General features: G+C 28.9%; 2 protein-coding genes across 2 annotated transcripts in view; both read left to right on the top strand.

Annotated features, from left to right (window-relative positions):
* The first annotated feature begins 7,915 nt into the window (after positions 1-7,915).
* On the top strand, positions 7,916-11,309 carry LOC125860498 (sugar carrier protein C-like). The gene is made up of 4 exons (XM_049540468.1): positions 7,916-8,126; positions 9,015-9,337; positions 9,936-10,559; positions 10,718-11,309. The coding sequence occupies exons 1-4, from the start codon at positions 7,988-7,990 to the stop codon at positions 11,204-11,206; spliced, it is 1,575 nt and encodes a 524-aa protein (XP_049396425.1). The 5' UTR covers positions 7,916-7,987; the 3' UTR covers positions 11,207-11,309.
* A 1,708-nt stretch (positions 11,310-13,017) lies between these two features.
* LOC125860493 (uncharacterized) overlaps positions 13,018-14,552 on the top strand; it is an 8,732-nt gene continuing 7,197 nt past the window's right edge. The window contains exon 1 of the mRNA XM_049540462.1: positions 13,018-13,235. Within this exon, the coding sequence (XP_049396419.1) occupies positions 13,228-13,235 (8 nt within the window). The 5' untranslated portion in view covers positions 13,018-13,227. The remainder of the gene's footprint in view (positions 13,236-14,552) is intronic.

Below are 14,552 nucleotides of genomic sequence, written 5' to 3'. Positions count from 1 at the left end.
AATTATTTGTGTTACTATTTTTTTAACAACATTTAACTAACTCGGCAACATTTAAGAGTGTAATCTAGTGATCAATACAGTAAGTTGAGAATCGTGAGGTTTCAAGTTCAGATTTAAGTAGAGATAAAGAAAAATATTAAATGTTTTTTTCTGAACTGCTTATCTTGGTAAACATAGCTATCTATACATGTTACTGGTGAAAAGTGATACATGTCTCATGAAATTAATCAAGTATTGACATAATATTGATCAGAAAAGTGACAAATATCTCGTGAAGCGATGAAATAGTCGAATTATACATAACTGACATGAACATCAAGATTATATATATAAAACAAACAAATATTTTATTAGTCCACATCAACTTTATTTCCTCAAATCCACATGTAATGAATCATTCCTACCACTCAAATTTGATTTTAAAAAAAAGTTGTATTATTGTATTGTCAAACACAAAAGAATGAGTATTTGACATGTGGGGTACATAACTTGTTATAATTATTATTGTAAAGATAATTTGCGGCCTTCATGCCATTTTTAAAGCCTTGATTACCTTTAATCAGTAGTTAGTAAAGTATTTGCCAGCTTTACTTAACACTCTCGGCTGACACCTCTATTATGCTGGAAAAGGCATGACCGCACGAGTGGATGTACGTAGACTTCGAGTTGTTTCGATTGATTCAATTCGATTTGATTTTAAATTTATCTATTTGATTTATTAGTTATTGATCTGTAGATATGTTAATTGAATCATTATAAAACTATTAAAATATCAGTTTAGAAGTTATTGGTTATTGATCCTTACCAATTTAATTGTTAAAATTTCACACAATTTTTAAAAATTTGTAAATCACTTATTAGAAATAAGTTGACAAATCAAATAAATCATACACATGAGTTGATAGAATCTTCCTCAAAAGCAAATATTGGTATCTTGTACTTGTGGAATAGCTTGAAGTTTGAGACAGTAAAAAGATGAAAGTATGAAACTAAACAGTTAGAAAAGAACTTTAGATGTTGAATGATATGACTTGTGAGTATAATTTGTTAATTTTATATCGGGATATTGATTAACTCATTAAGAAATAGACCAACTGTTAAGACCTGATAATCCGAAATAAAAAATAATCAAAATCACTAAATCAATGACTCATTATTGATAAATCAAATATTTTTTTCAGTTCAAATTATTATTTCGGATATGATTTTAAACATCCTTAGATCAAATTAACTTGAGAATTATGTGAAATAAAATAGATTTATAGGATCAAATATATTCTCGTCGTTATTAGTTGGGGTCAGGTTTACCCTTCTTTTTAAAAGGTTTTAATAATTGGAGGTGAATTTGAACATTCCACATAATTCAAAGATAAATTGACTATTCTTCTTAATTTTCATTAGAAAAAACATATTAAGTGGGAATTTATCTCTAGTTCTTCAGGTAAATAAGTTCAACATCCAATCAAGTGCACTATTTAATTAGCTTTTTTATAGTAAAAGTGTCAACATATAATATTATACCAATTTTAAAAAATATATACGTAAAATACTTAATTTTATCAAAAAATCATAAGTTCACGTGTCTCGTATTCTAGCTAGAAGTATGTCCCTGCTTTCTCATCATCACCTCCTTCAGAATTTTCGATCTATCCTGTTCATTTAGAGGCTTGAAAGATCCTTCGAGGCTCGTCAATGACTTGGCTTCAGGTCGCGAATGAAAGTGCAAGACTCCCCACTTTTCCTATCATACAATTATATCAAACTATTCTATTTCATTCATTCTCCATTTCATTCAAAAATGATGTTAAAAGGGATACTTTGTTCGCCATGAAGTTGTCGGGCTCACCAAGAACAAAAGAGCAACATCAATCTCATTCGGTTCCTAAGTAGCGACAATTGTTCTATAAAGACTCACCTTTTTTCCATTTTCTTTCTCTCTATCCCATTTCCACACCACCACCTACGCTACTAAAAGAAAATTAATGAAACGACTTGAACATGTGATATAGAATAAATTTTCAAAATGTCAATATTTTAGTATTTAATAGGGCTCCTTAGCTACATTTTCAATATTTATTAAATATGTCAATATTTTCTTTTGTTATAGGGCTGATTATGTATTTTTTTCATTTGTTTAATTTTTAAAAAATACAATTATATAATAGCAGAAAGGAGAAAATCATTGGAGAGAATATTTCAAAAACTTTTAAATAGAGAGATATTGAGATACATTGTTAGGACATAAATACAAAATGTTTAATGTCATAATGTTAGAATGAATGTTAATAAAAAGAAATATAAACAAAAATTATATATTATTCCAGATAATTAGCCAGAAAGATACTATTATGAACTACTAACTTTGTATCCACTGCCGAGGTTGAATATAATTTGATGACAAAAATACAAAATAAGTAGACATACAGTTAGAATAATTACAAAATACAAAGCAATATAACAAAAAAATATGTTGTATTCCACACAATCCCCACAAAATAATATTATGTACTACAAAAATTGTATCTAAACAAAAATTATGTTGTATATATTTCACACAATCAACTGCAAAGATACTATTATGATCTACTAATTTTGTATCCACTTCCGAGGATGAATATAATTCGATGATATAAATACAAAATTAATAGGCATAGATATATAAGAAATACATAAATATGTTGTATCCCACAGAATCCCCAACAAAATGATATTATGAACTACAAAAGTTATATCCAATTCATAGTATGAAAACAAAATGAAGATAAGATTACAAACTTGATGTCATACAGTTAGAATGAATACAAAATTTATGTATAAAAACCAATGAAAAACTGATAAATACACTAAAATTTAGTTGTTTTTTTTACAAAAAGGAATACATATTGTATTCCCGGATTATTTAAATTTGAAAGGGAACAAGGAAATACATATGCACATAAAACAATTTTATCTTCATGAAGTTGTTCATCCACCATTTGATCTTCATCAGTCTTTTCGACTTCACTACCGGTAGACGAAGAGTCTATCGTTTTTTGTTTTTTTTTTAATTGTTTGTGTCCTTGCTCTTGATGATGTTTATATTCTGTAATTGAGGAAGTTTTTGCATACGAATAGGGTCATGTAGATGCTTAGAAGCCGTCAATCCCACATTATCGACTTGTCCTTGAGTGATACAAAGATCAAAAGACGAAAAATCGCTAAAAATCGATCATTACATGGAACCTCTTCCTCTTTGAATCCGCCATTAGAGATGAATTTTGAATTTTTCCTTATCAAAAATCCTAATCGAAAATAGAAGATTTACTAAGTAATTATAACAAATATATTAAAAGGTTTAAACGGATGCAAATCAGTAAAATACACAAAAATCGAAAAAATATACATATCTAAATCAATGAGATTGTTGTGAATATCTTTTGGAAGTTTTTTTACCAATTTCTGAAAATAATTGAAAAAAACGTCACCTATCAAAGAGAGAGAGAGAGAGAGAGAGAGAGAGAGAGGAGGAATTTTGAGTAAAAACCTAGAAAGAGGTAAAAGTGGGTAATGAATTTTTTTCTTTTTCTTTTTCACTAGTGGGGTAAAAATGAGTCCCATGTAGGACTGACTTTGAGAAATAAAAGGAAAGGAAATTAATTATATTATGATATATTATATTTGCTACAAATATTGATATATTGACATTTTTAATAATTATTTTAAAATGTAGATGTTTTTAATAATTATGTTATGAGTTTTGACTAGTTTGCTACTTTCTTAAGCGCAAATTACATAAATACACACCTTTTGTTTCACTTATTTCCATTATCCCCTATTACTTTTAAAAATCTCCAAAATTCCTTATTTCTTTAATGTATCCGAGCTGCATATTAATATATCCGAACCAGTATTTAATGTATCCGAACTAGTTTTTAATGTATCTGAGCCAATATTTAATGTATCCGAGCTACATATTAATGTATCCGAGACAATATTTAATGTATCCGAGCTACATATTAAAGTATCCGAGCTTCAATTATTGTATCCGATTTTTTTAAGTTTTAAGGAATTAATGTAATTACAAACTTATTAGAGATAAATTGTAATTTCATATTAAAACTATGAGATTTATGTAATTTACCCTTTTCTTAATACAAATAGGAAAATAGGCCCAGAATATTACTTAAGTAGCTTTGTAATCTGGGCCTGATTAAGAAAATAGGCCCAGAGTTTTATTTGGACCATATAGGAGAAATAGATAGGCTTCGTAATTGTAAAGACAACGACTTTTTTTTAAAAATATAAATAAGAAAAACCATCTTATTAGATATATATTCATAGACATATATTTATACCATATATATTATTTTATTTATATTTTAAAAAAATTATGTATCTTACTACAAATTAAGAGTTTCCTACTATATATTGAGGAAGATACACCTAGATACGTGTATTTTTGTTATCAAATACACTAAAATAGGAAGAGAGGCGAGCAAGATGTGGAGGGAAGCGAACCAGATGGGGGAGGGAGATAGTCATGTAATCTAGATGCATGAGAATCACACTAGATACATGTATTTGTATGTATCTACTGTGATTCACATGTATCCTGAATACTAGATATATAGGAGAGTGACGAGCGAAATGGGATGGAAGCGAAAGAGATTTGTCTATATATGTATCCCAGATACATTAAAATTTACTTGAATATAGTGTATCTAGAACAAATTATACCTAATTTTGATATCATGTATCTCGAGATACGTGTATCGAGACGTATCTAGACGCACCAAAATGATAAAATTTGTAAGATTCCAAACTAAAGTGTATCTAAGTAATTAATTCCTAAACTAGTGAAATTTTTGCAAGGCTTAATGGGTAATTTTTGTGATAAATAAATTTTTTGAGTAAGAAATTTTGACTCAATACACATTTTGTCTGATTTTCTCGAAAGAGATTTTGTAACTTTTTGAGGGCTTATTTATGCAAATATCCATTTTTAAGTTATTATTCAATTTTTTTAAAAAAATTACACAAGTATAACTCTGAAAAATTATCCTTTTTTAAAAAAATTACACAAGTATAACTCTGAAAAATTATCGTTTTAGATAATGATATACTAGAAATAATGTTTGCTTATATATTGTTTAACTTTACAAATAAAATATTAAATTATTAAGTCTAACGTTTACTCAAATGGATCTTTAAATCGTTGTATAAAAGATTATTGTTATAAAAAAAATAAAAAAGGTCATTTATTAAACAATTATCCTAAAAAGAGACAATCGGCAAAAATTATGCTTTCTGAGCAATATTACTATTAATTTTTAAATTATTTAATCTTCATTGTTTTATTACTGAATTTATTCCAATTTATTATACTTTTACAATTATGAGTCAAAACTAAATATTAGTGAAATTTTAGAATTTTTTATTATATGATTATTTATATTCAGTATTAAATCATTTTTGCTTGTACTCGTAACTAGATATATACTATTACAGTTAAACCTCATCATAATAGTTATTTTTTATAATAATGTTTGTATAAACAACCTGATTTTCTTAAGGATTATTTTTTCATGTTACTCTATATTTTATTTTTCTATAACAGAATTCTACCTATAACAACAATGACATTCATTATATCAATACACTCTTTATAAAACAATTACCTCTTTATAATAATCATACTCCACTATTTAAAAAAAAAATGTATATTATGTATAAAAATTAAATATTTATGAAAATCATTATTAATATCAGTATCACACCTAATAAATTCCAAGAAAAAATGTCTAATCAATTATATATGGTTATAATTTTCATAAGGAAGGCTACTGGTGGACGGTGGTTTCCATTTTTGTACATGCATACTCTTTATATTTATTTTTTTGGTTAAATTAAATTACAAATATATTTTCTTTTTGGTACAAAAAATTATTGAATTATTTTTTTTCATACTTTTATTTATAATTATTAAATTATCTTTAAAAGTTGAATATCAATATAAATAAATACATATAATAATATTTCATAATAAGAATTATGAAATTTTCAAATAAATTCTATCGTTATAATGAGGTTTGACTGTAGTCTGTATTCAAATTACAATTTCTACAAACTCATATGTAGAAAATATTCACCTCCTATTTAATATAGTAATTAACTCAATGACTAAATTGGAAATGACGGTGGATCATAAATTCATAATTGATAAGATTGCTAGTGGACGGTGGTAACGCGTCTAATATTATTATTACGTAGCTTTAAAGATGGTAATGAAATGGCAAGTAGGGTAATTCAAAATCGAATTGAAAAAATATTATTGATTTTATGATAATGAGTTATTAGTTAATGGTTCATTGAAAAAATTTGATGTTATTTTTATTGAGTGGACAATTTTGTAATGGACGTTTAAGATTTTTTTGCTTAACAAGTTAATTAATAATTCGATATATAACTCAGAATAAATCTTGTAGGTTCATTATGTTTTACTACTCAAATTCTTCAAATAATGTAAATTACTTGATAATTTTTGGAATACCTATTTTGTTTCGGTTATCACATTGTTTGTAAGTAACTTTTAATGAAGAAATTTTTTCATGTGCTATCTTATAAACTGTTAACACAATAACCAAATCAATAACAATTCGTAATCGTTATCTTACTGTCATTTAATGATTTAACATATGTATGAATCGATAACTGATAAGTCGAACTAATAACTTTCAAAATCAAATTGAACGGATCAAATAAACCTTAGTTGGTAAGTACTCCATTATTCTTAATTAAAGGTCTCAAATTCGAGTCTTGAATATAAAGTCGCTTTTGATAGTAAAATTTTACGACGCTTAACTCGGATTAGTTGAGTTCAAAAAAAAAAATATCGAATATCATATGAAAAATCAAAAAAGTCATTGTTTGAGATAATCTTATTAACACACTACAACAAAGAAAACGTTTAGCGCTAATTGAGTCAATATCATTGCATGCAAAGTTGCTAGAGCCTGTAATGACATTTATATATAATGTTAGTATCGCAAAATCCTTTATACATTATAGTGATGTCATCACTCATGCCTAATGATGTATCAATGTTGGGTTAAAAAAAGAATTATTGCCACGTAGGTGCCAGTTCACTACCCAAAATATTAATTAAAAAAGATAAGGATAAATTTTTGTTAACTAAATGCTGACGTGTAAGTGTGAATTCTTTTGTTTGACTTAATTAGTACACTTCTTATCCCAATGAGAATTATGGATAATCTTAATTTTCAAACATTTGAATTACTTAAAAATTAATTACATAAATGTATTTTTTAAGAAAATAAAGGTAAGAATTCTTATACAACATGTTTGTTATATTGGTTTTGTAAAAAAAAAAATATTCTACACTATCAATATATGAGATCAAAATCGTATCAGACTAGCTTATATTTTCTAGTAATGTGCTTGGTACCACACATCGACTGATTCTAATCGAAAAAGTGCATAAATGATCATGCATGTAATAGTTCAAAAGTATATTTAGACTTTTTTCCTAAAAAAGAAGTACCAAATATATTTAGAGTAATATAATAATGACAATACAATGAGAAGAATGATATAGAAAAAACATTAGTTTCATCGAAATTATTTTGTGAAGTGAATAAAGTTTATCCTCTTTCATAAATATTTTCCTATATTAGCTTCATATATCTTGATATTTATAGAAAATAAATACAATATTTTTGCAAAGTGCATCATTACTTTTTTTGGCAATTGGTTCACTGTACAATTTTTTTTGACAGCTAATAATAATAATAAATTAATTAAAAATAAACTTGACAGCTAAGTAATAAAATTTGAATATATCTGAATATATATTTTTTCTATAAATATACTCCTATATTGACTCTTCGTATACTCTATATTCTTAGTCTTTTCTTCTTCATTTCTCATAATTTCTCTCTAAAAATAATAATTCTTAGTACTATAGTTTTTATTATTTGTTGAAAAAAAAATGGCTGGTGGTGGTGGAGGAATTAGTCATGGAAATAATGGAAAAGAATATCCTGGAAATTTAACTCTTTATGTTACTATTACTTGCATTGTTGCTGCTATGGGTGGATTGATCTTTGGTTACGATATCGGAATTTCTGGTACGTGTATGAATTTAGAATTTAGAGTCAGTCGATTTAGAATATGTATATATGATATATCTCAGTTTTTTTGTGTATGGATATGTTATTTGGTTGTTAACTTTAGGGTCAGTAGATTTAGAATATGTATATATCTCTTCATTTTTTTTGATGTATCGATACGTTATTTTTAAAATTTATATCTATATTCTATCTTGAAGAATATGAACTCACAAAATATTGAATTATAAATTTGGTTTTGTGTGTGTCAAACATTGTGTACTTATATGCTATGCTGCTCGGATTCAATACATATTTGTCAAACATTGTTAGAGAATCCGGAATAACATAACTTGTGTCATATGAAAAAATGTTGTCTCACATGTGTCTGATTCTCTAAAAATATTTTTTTAGAAAATTAGACATATATATAATTGGAGAATCGGAGCAACATAACTCGTGTTATATGAAAAAAAGAAGAAGATTGTGTACTTAATTATGGTCTATGTTGCTCGGATTCTCACACATCTAGATAGACATTATAGCAACATAACTCGTGTTATATGAAAAGAAGAGAAGAAATTAAATTGCTTACTATATTCTATATTGCTCGAATTTTCACACACCTAGATAGACATTATCAGGAGAATTAGAGCAACATAACTTGTGTTATATGAAAAGAAGGAAAGAAATTGCTTACTATATTCTATGTTGCTCGGATTCTCACACATCTAGATAGACATTATCTGGAGAATTCGAGCAACTTAACTCGTGTTATGTGAAAAAAGAATTAAAAAGATGATGTACTTGTGTTCTATGTTGCTTGAATTTGGTCAGACACATTATTGGAGAATCCGACCAACATTCTTGTTTTTTCTGATGATGTTTGTGTGTGTGTGTTTGGAACAGGGGGTGTGACATCAATGGACACATTCTTGGGCAAATTTTTCCATTCTGTTTACACAAAGCAAAAGGCAGACACATCAACAAACCAGTACTGCAAATTCGACAGCCAGACACTAACAATGTTCACATCATCATTGTACCTTGCTGCACTATTTTCGTCGATTGTTGCATCAACTGTTACAAGAAAATTGGGAAGGAAACTTTCAATGCTCTTTGGGGGTGTCCTGTTTTGTGTTGGGGCTTTGATAAATGGTCTTGCTAGGGATGTTGCTATGCTCATTGTTGGAAGAATTTTGCTTGGTTTTGGTATTGGATTTGCCAATCAGGTGATTTTTTCGCGATTTCAATTTGCTACATGACATGTTTTTGTTTGATTAACATGTTCCTTTAGTTCTTGCTTTTGATATCTATCATCGTCATTTGTTGTTTATTGTATTTTTCGATTGGATTTGAATTCGCCACATGACATGTTTTTTTTTTGTTTGATTAACATATGATCCCGTAGTTCTTACTTTTGATATCTATCATCATCATCATATGTTGTCTATTGTGTTTTGATTGGATTTGAATTCACCACATGACATGTTTTTTGTTGTTTGATTAACATGTGATCCTGTAGTTCTTGCTTTTGATATTTATCATTCTATGTTGTTTATTATGTTTCGATTATCATATTATTTAGCTGTTGTTATTGTTCCTTGTATGCTCTGCACTGCTTTCCTTATTAACTACTATGTTTTCTTTATTGTTTTTTCCTTACTTCGCTTGTATTTGTTGCATTTGAATCGCGTTCTTTAAAAACCAACCTCTCTACCTCCACGAGGTAGTGGTAAGGTATGTTGTTTGACAGTTGACCCCACCTGTGGAATTTCACTGGATATGTTGTTGTTGTTGTAACATGTTCTTGGTAAATTTGTTATGCAGTCTGTTCCTTTGTACCTATCTGAAATGGCACCATACAAGTACAGAGGAGCACTTAACATTGGCTTTCAATTGTCAATCACAATTGGCATACTTGTAGCCAATGTGTTGAACTTTTTCTTCGCGAAGTTTGACCAGGGATGGCGTTTGAGTCTAGGTGGCGCGATGGTACCTGGATTGATCATAACTGTAGGTTCCCTCCTCCTCCCAGAGACACCCAACTCCATGATTGAACGTGGAAACAACGAGGAGGCCAAGACAAAGCTCAAGAGGATCAGGGGTGTTGATGATGTGGACGAAGAGTTCAATGATTTAGTGGTGGCTAGTGAAGCCTCAAGGAAAGTTGAGCATCCTTGGAGGAATTTATTGCAAAGGAAGTATAGGCCACATCTCACTATGGCTATTGCCATTCCATTTTTCCAACAACTTACTGGGATCAATGTGATCATGTTTTACGCCCCCGTCTTGTTCAAGACTATTGGTTTTGGTGGTGATGCTTCACTTATGTCTGCTGTTATTACTGGTATAGTCAATGTTGGTGCTACCATTGTTTCGATTTATTATGTTGATAAGTTGGGAAGAAGATTTTTGTTCCTTGAAGGTGGAATTCAAATGCTCATCTGCCAAGTAAGTTTAAAATCTCATTTTCTTACATAGTTTCATTCAAAAACGGTTGCAAGAGACTGTTTCCATTGCTTGAACCTGTAACATTTGGTGTGGTATATACGCAACCTCACCTCAATTGCTAGTCACATGACAACGCGATTGTCTATTTTAATGTGCAGATTGCTGTGGCAATATGCATTGGAACAAAATTTGGAACAGATGGTTATGCAGGGGAATTACCAAAGTGGTATGCAACATTAGTAGTAATATTCATATGTATTTATGTAGCAGGATTTGCTTGGTCATGGGGACCTCTAGGATGGTTAGTCCCAAGTGAAATTTTCCCACTCGAAATTCGTTCAGCAGCACAAAGTATCAATGTATCTGTCAACATGATCTTCACATTCATAGTCGCGCAAGTGTTCTTGACACTCTTGTGTCACTTGAAGTTTGGTTTGTTCATCTTCTTCGCGTTCTTTGTATGCGTTATGACAGTTTTTATCTACTTCTTCTTGCCCGAGACGAAGAATGTGCCTATTGAAGAGATGGTTGTTGTGTGGAAACAACATTGGTTTTGGTCTAGGTTCATGACTGAAGTTGATTACCCTGGAGCAGCAGCAGCTAATGTTGAAATGGCAAAAGGGGACAATGGGAGCAAGTTAGTATAGACATATTTATATTATAGTAAGTATTAATTTGACAAAAAGAATATATGAAAAGGGGGTGTTTTATGTAATGTTTTGTTAGTTTAAAGAACATATAGTTTGGCAACATATTTTGGAAGTTCTATTGAATTTTGTAGTCAATTTGTGGCAAATTTGTGTCAAGTTGAATCACTTCCTCTACTCTTTGATCCATTATATTTGAGGTGAACTAATTTTTTGAGGTTTAACCTGGCACGTCTAGACGTCTGGTTTAATGATAAGGAAATATTTATTTGCCTATTTATCGATTGATTTGACTTGTTTCAAGATTGTTGAATACACTCGTTTTTTTTTATATTCTTTATCGAAAATAGTCTAACTATTATCACAAGATAAAAATAAGTATTCTTACACATCACCATCCCCAATCTCACTTGTAGTTGTCAACTTGTCATTTGACTTGTCTTTTCATAACAAGTGTGGGTTTTTGACTTTTGAAGAACAATTAAAAAAAATTTAAAACAAAAAATAAAAATGAAAAGAGGTAGAGACCTTCCTTTATTATATATAGTAAGTAAAGTACTTATTTATTATTTTTGGAAGATATTTCTTGATTTTTTCTTGGAGAGGAAGGCAAGGGTTGACCCCAATCTTGTCTAAACATACAAATGAAAAATCAAGTTTTGTTTATAATATAAAACATATATACACGAAATATTAAGTTTTGTTGATGTATAAACTAATGAGCCATTTGTTCATATATTTTTTTTAAAAATATAATATTTAGTTTTACATTGAATTAACTTTTTTTATATAAAAAATAACTTTTAAACTTTTGAAAACACACATACTTTTTAAAGTCAAACACACATACATCTTTTCAATTCAACTTCAAATAAATCATAAGTTATAAGCTTATCCAAACATATTCTAAGTTTACAACATATGAATGAAAAAATATGTATCTCATTTTGTATTTGAATAAAAGAATAATGCTTCTACTTTATCTTNTTTTTTTATTTATATATATATATATATATATATATATATATATATATATATATATATATATATTTGTTAATTGTCATAAAATCAATTAATACCAAACATTGAGGAATAAGTAAACTAATCCTTTGCAATTTGAATTTTAGAAAAAAACTTAGCAAAGATCTCTCGTGTAATTTCAGATTTTTTTATTTATAAATTAAAAATATGTTATAAACATTAAATTTATAAAAGATTACAAAACGAAATAAATTTCATCTGTTTCTCCCGATCAAATACAATAATAATATACTTAGTACTATAATCACAAGTCGAAACTATTTTCGATAAACACTTAGCTAAATAGCACATCTCAAATATTCAATTTGAAAAAAAATAAATACTAATGAAAGCAATAACAAAAACAACAAAAATGAAAACAATAACAACAAAGAATAAAACACTAGAAAAAACATACATAATACAATTGAAACAACTAAAAACAACTTATAATACTAAAATCTAAGAATACGATAATAAATTTGATCAAATAAATCACATATAATAATAATAATAATGATAATAATATATATATATATTTTTTAATTATTATTATTATTATTATTATTTATAAAAAAAGTATATATTGTATAAATGGCAAATTTTCAAATTAAAATTGACATGACTTTTGAATCTTGATCCCCAACTCCCAATTGGTGGGAATTGCCCTCTACCCCAAGATCCAAAACTAATTTATTTATTTATTTTTAATTTCCTATTTTCTCATATATTTCTTTTTTCTTTCTTTCTTCTTCTTCTACGCCGTCTAGGTTTTAATAAACCAAAAAAAAAAAGAATTTTTTTTATAGCTAAATCAAAATTGTCCAAAGGAGAAGCAAAAAAAAATTCCTTTGTGACAATGGTTTCTTCTTCTTCTTGTTGCTCTTCAACAATAATTTGCCCTAATTGTTCTTCTAAGCTCCCATTATTCATCACCTGCGCACGTTAGCTTCAATTGAAACATCCCCAAACAGTCACCGATAAATCATTTTTGCATCGTCATGTCAAGGTTAGTTTGAAAAGAGATGCGGTTTTTATTTTATTTTATGTTTTTTTTATGAGTTTTTGATTTTTAATTAGTGGGGTTTGGTTATTTTGAGTTTTAAATTTGTGGGGTTTTGTTCTTTTCAATTTGTTGTTGATTCTTAATGTTGTTTTCGATATTGGGTATATAAGCAAAGGGGTGGGGGTGGGAGTGGGGGATAATATGAACCATAGTCAAAAGTAGATGGGTAAAGTTGGAGCATTTTTTTGTTTTTAATGGTAGTGTCTGGGCAAGCTTAGGCATATCTGGACTAAGTCAAGGTGCACAGGTAGCTGTGTCTGCCAAGGCTTGGACAAATAGGAAGAAATCACCTAGTGTTTTTGTGTATGCTGGGATTTGAACGTGATGCCCCATGGTTCTGAATACACCTGGTTAAGTAAAATTGGAGCTTTTTCCGTGAAGTATGTTGACAATTCCATAGTAGTTTGTGCTATAGCTCGGTAACATAAGGGGATGAATTCATCATAGTTAAACTGTTTTCATCAGATAAGAATGTTATTGGTTATTTGGATGTCTCGGTAGCTATGATATATTGAGACCTGACTAGTTAGTTACTAGCTGAGGTAGTGATTTTAAGTGGAAAGTTTCTTTTTTCTTTCGATTCGTGTGGGCTTTGGCTTTAGAAGAATACCTTCACTCTTTAGTTCTAGGCTTTGTATTTGATCCTTTTTAGCTTATTGAGCGGAAGTAGGTACCAAAGATGAAGGTAAATGCCTACATATAAGTGAAAGAAGCGAATTTGTTTGGATATGAATGAACAGCACCATAACCAATGTGGTCTGATCATCACAACAGAGTCCAATTGTTAGGTCACATAGAAGAAGAAGAAGCGAAATGAGTGGAGTGTATGAAATTACTTTAATACCAAATCTCCACCGCACTGCAAATAAAATAAAAATGGTAATGTAGAAATGTAAAGGTAAGAAATGGAAGAGCAAAATTCTCAAATTCAACCTTGTTCTGGAACTCCTCCTTTCTTCTCATGAAACCTAGGTTAGTCCAGACCCTTAAATAACAGAAGCATAACCAAGGTAAGTTTGTCAAACGACTCGACATGTAGCAGAAAGATTTTTAGCAATCACTCAGTTGATCCTATATACTAGTTATTTATCAAAAGCAATAAAAATTGAATCCTTATGTAAAACTTATTGGTCATTGTTTGCTAAAATGTCATGCTTTTGTATGGCATAGTTTTACCATGTTTTCAGAGTAGAGCCTACAAGACCACAAATGTGTGTTTTGACCTGGATAGGGGATATGAGAGGGCGGGGGGGGGGGGGG

This window comes from Solanum stenotomum, chromosome 3, assembly GCF_019186545.1.
Source record: "Solanum stenotomum isolate F172 chromosome 3, ASM1918654v1, whole genome shotgun sequence".
Taxonomy (NCBI): domain Eukaryota; kingdom Viridiplantae; phylum Streptophyta; class Magnoliopsida; order Solanales; family Solanaceae; genus Solanum; species Solanum stenotomum.
Note: the sequence above shows the minus strand (reverse complement) of the source record. Positions and strands in the feature narration are given on the sequence as shown.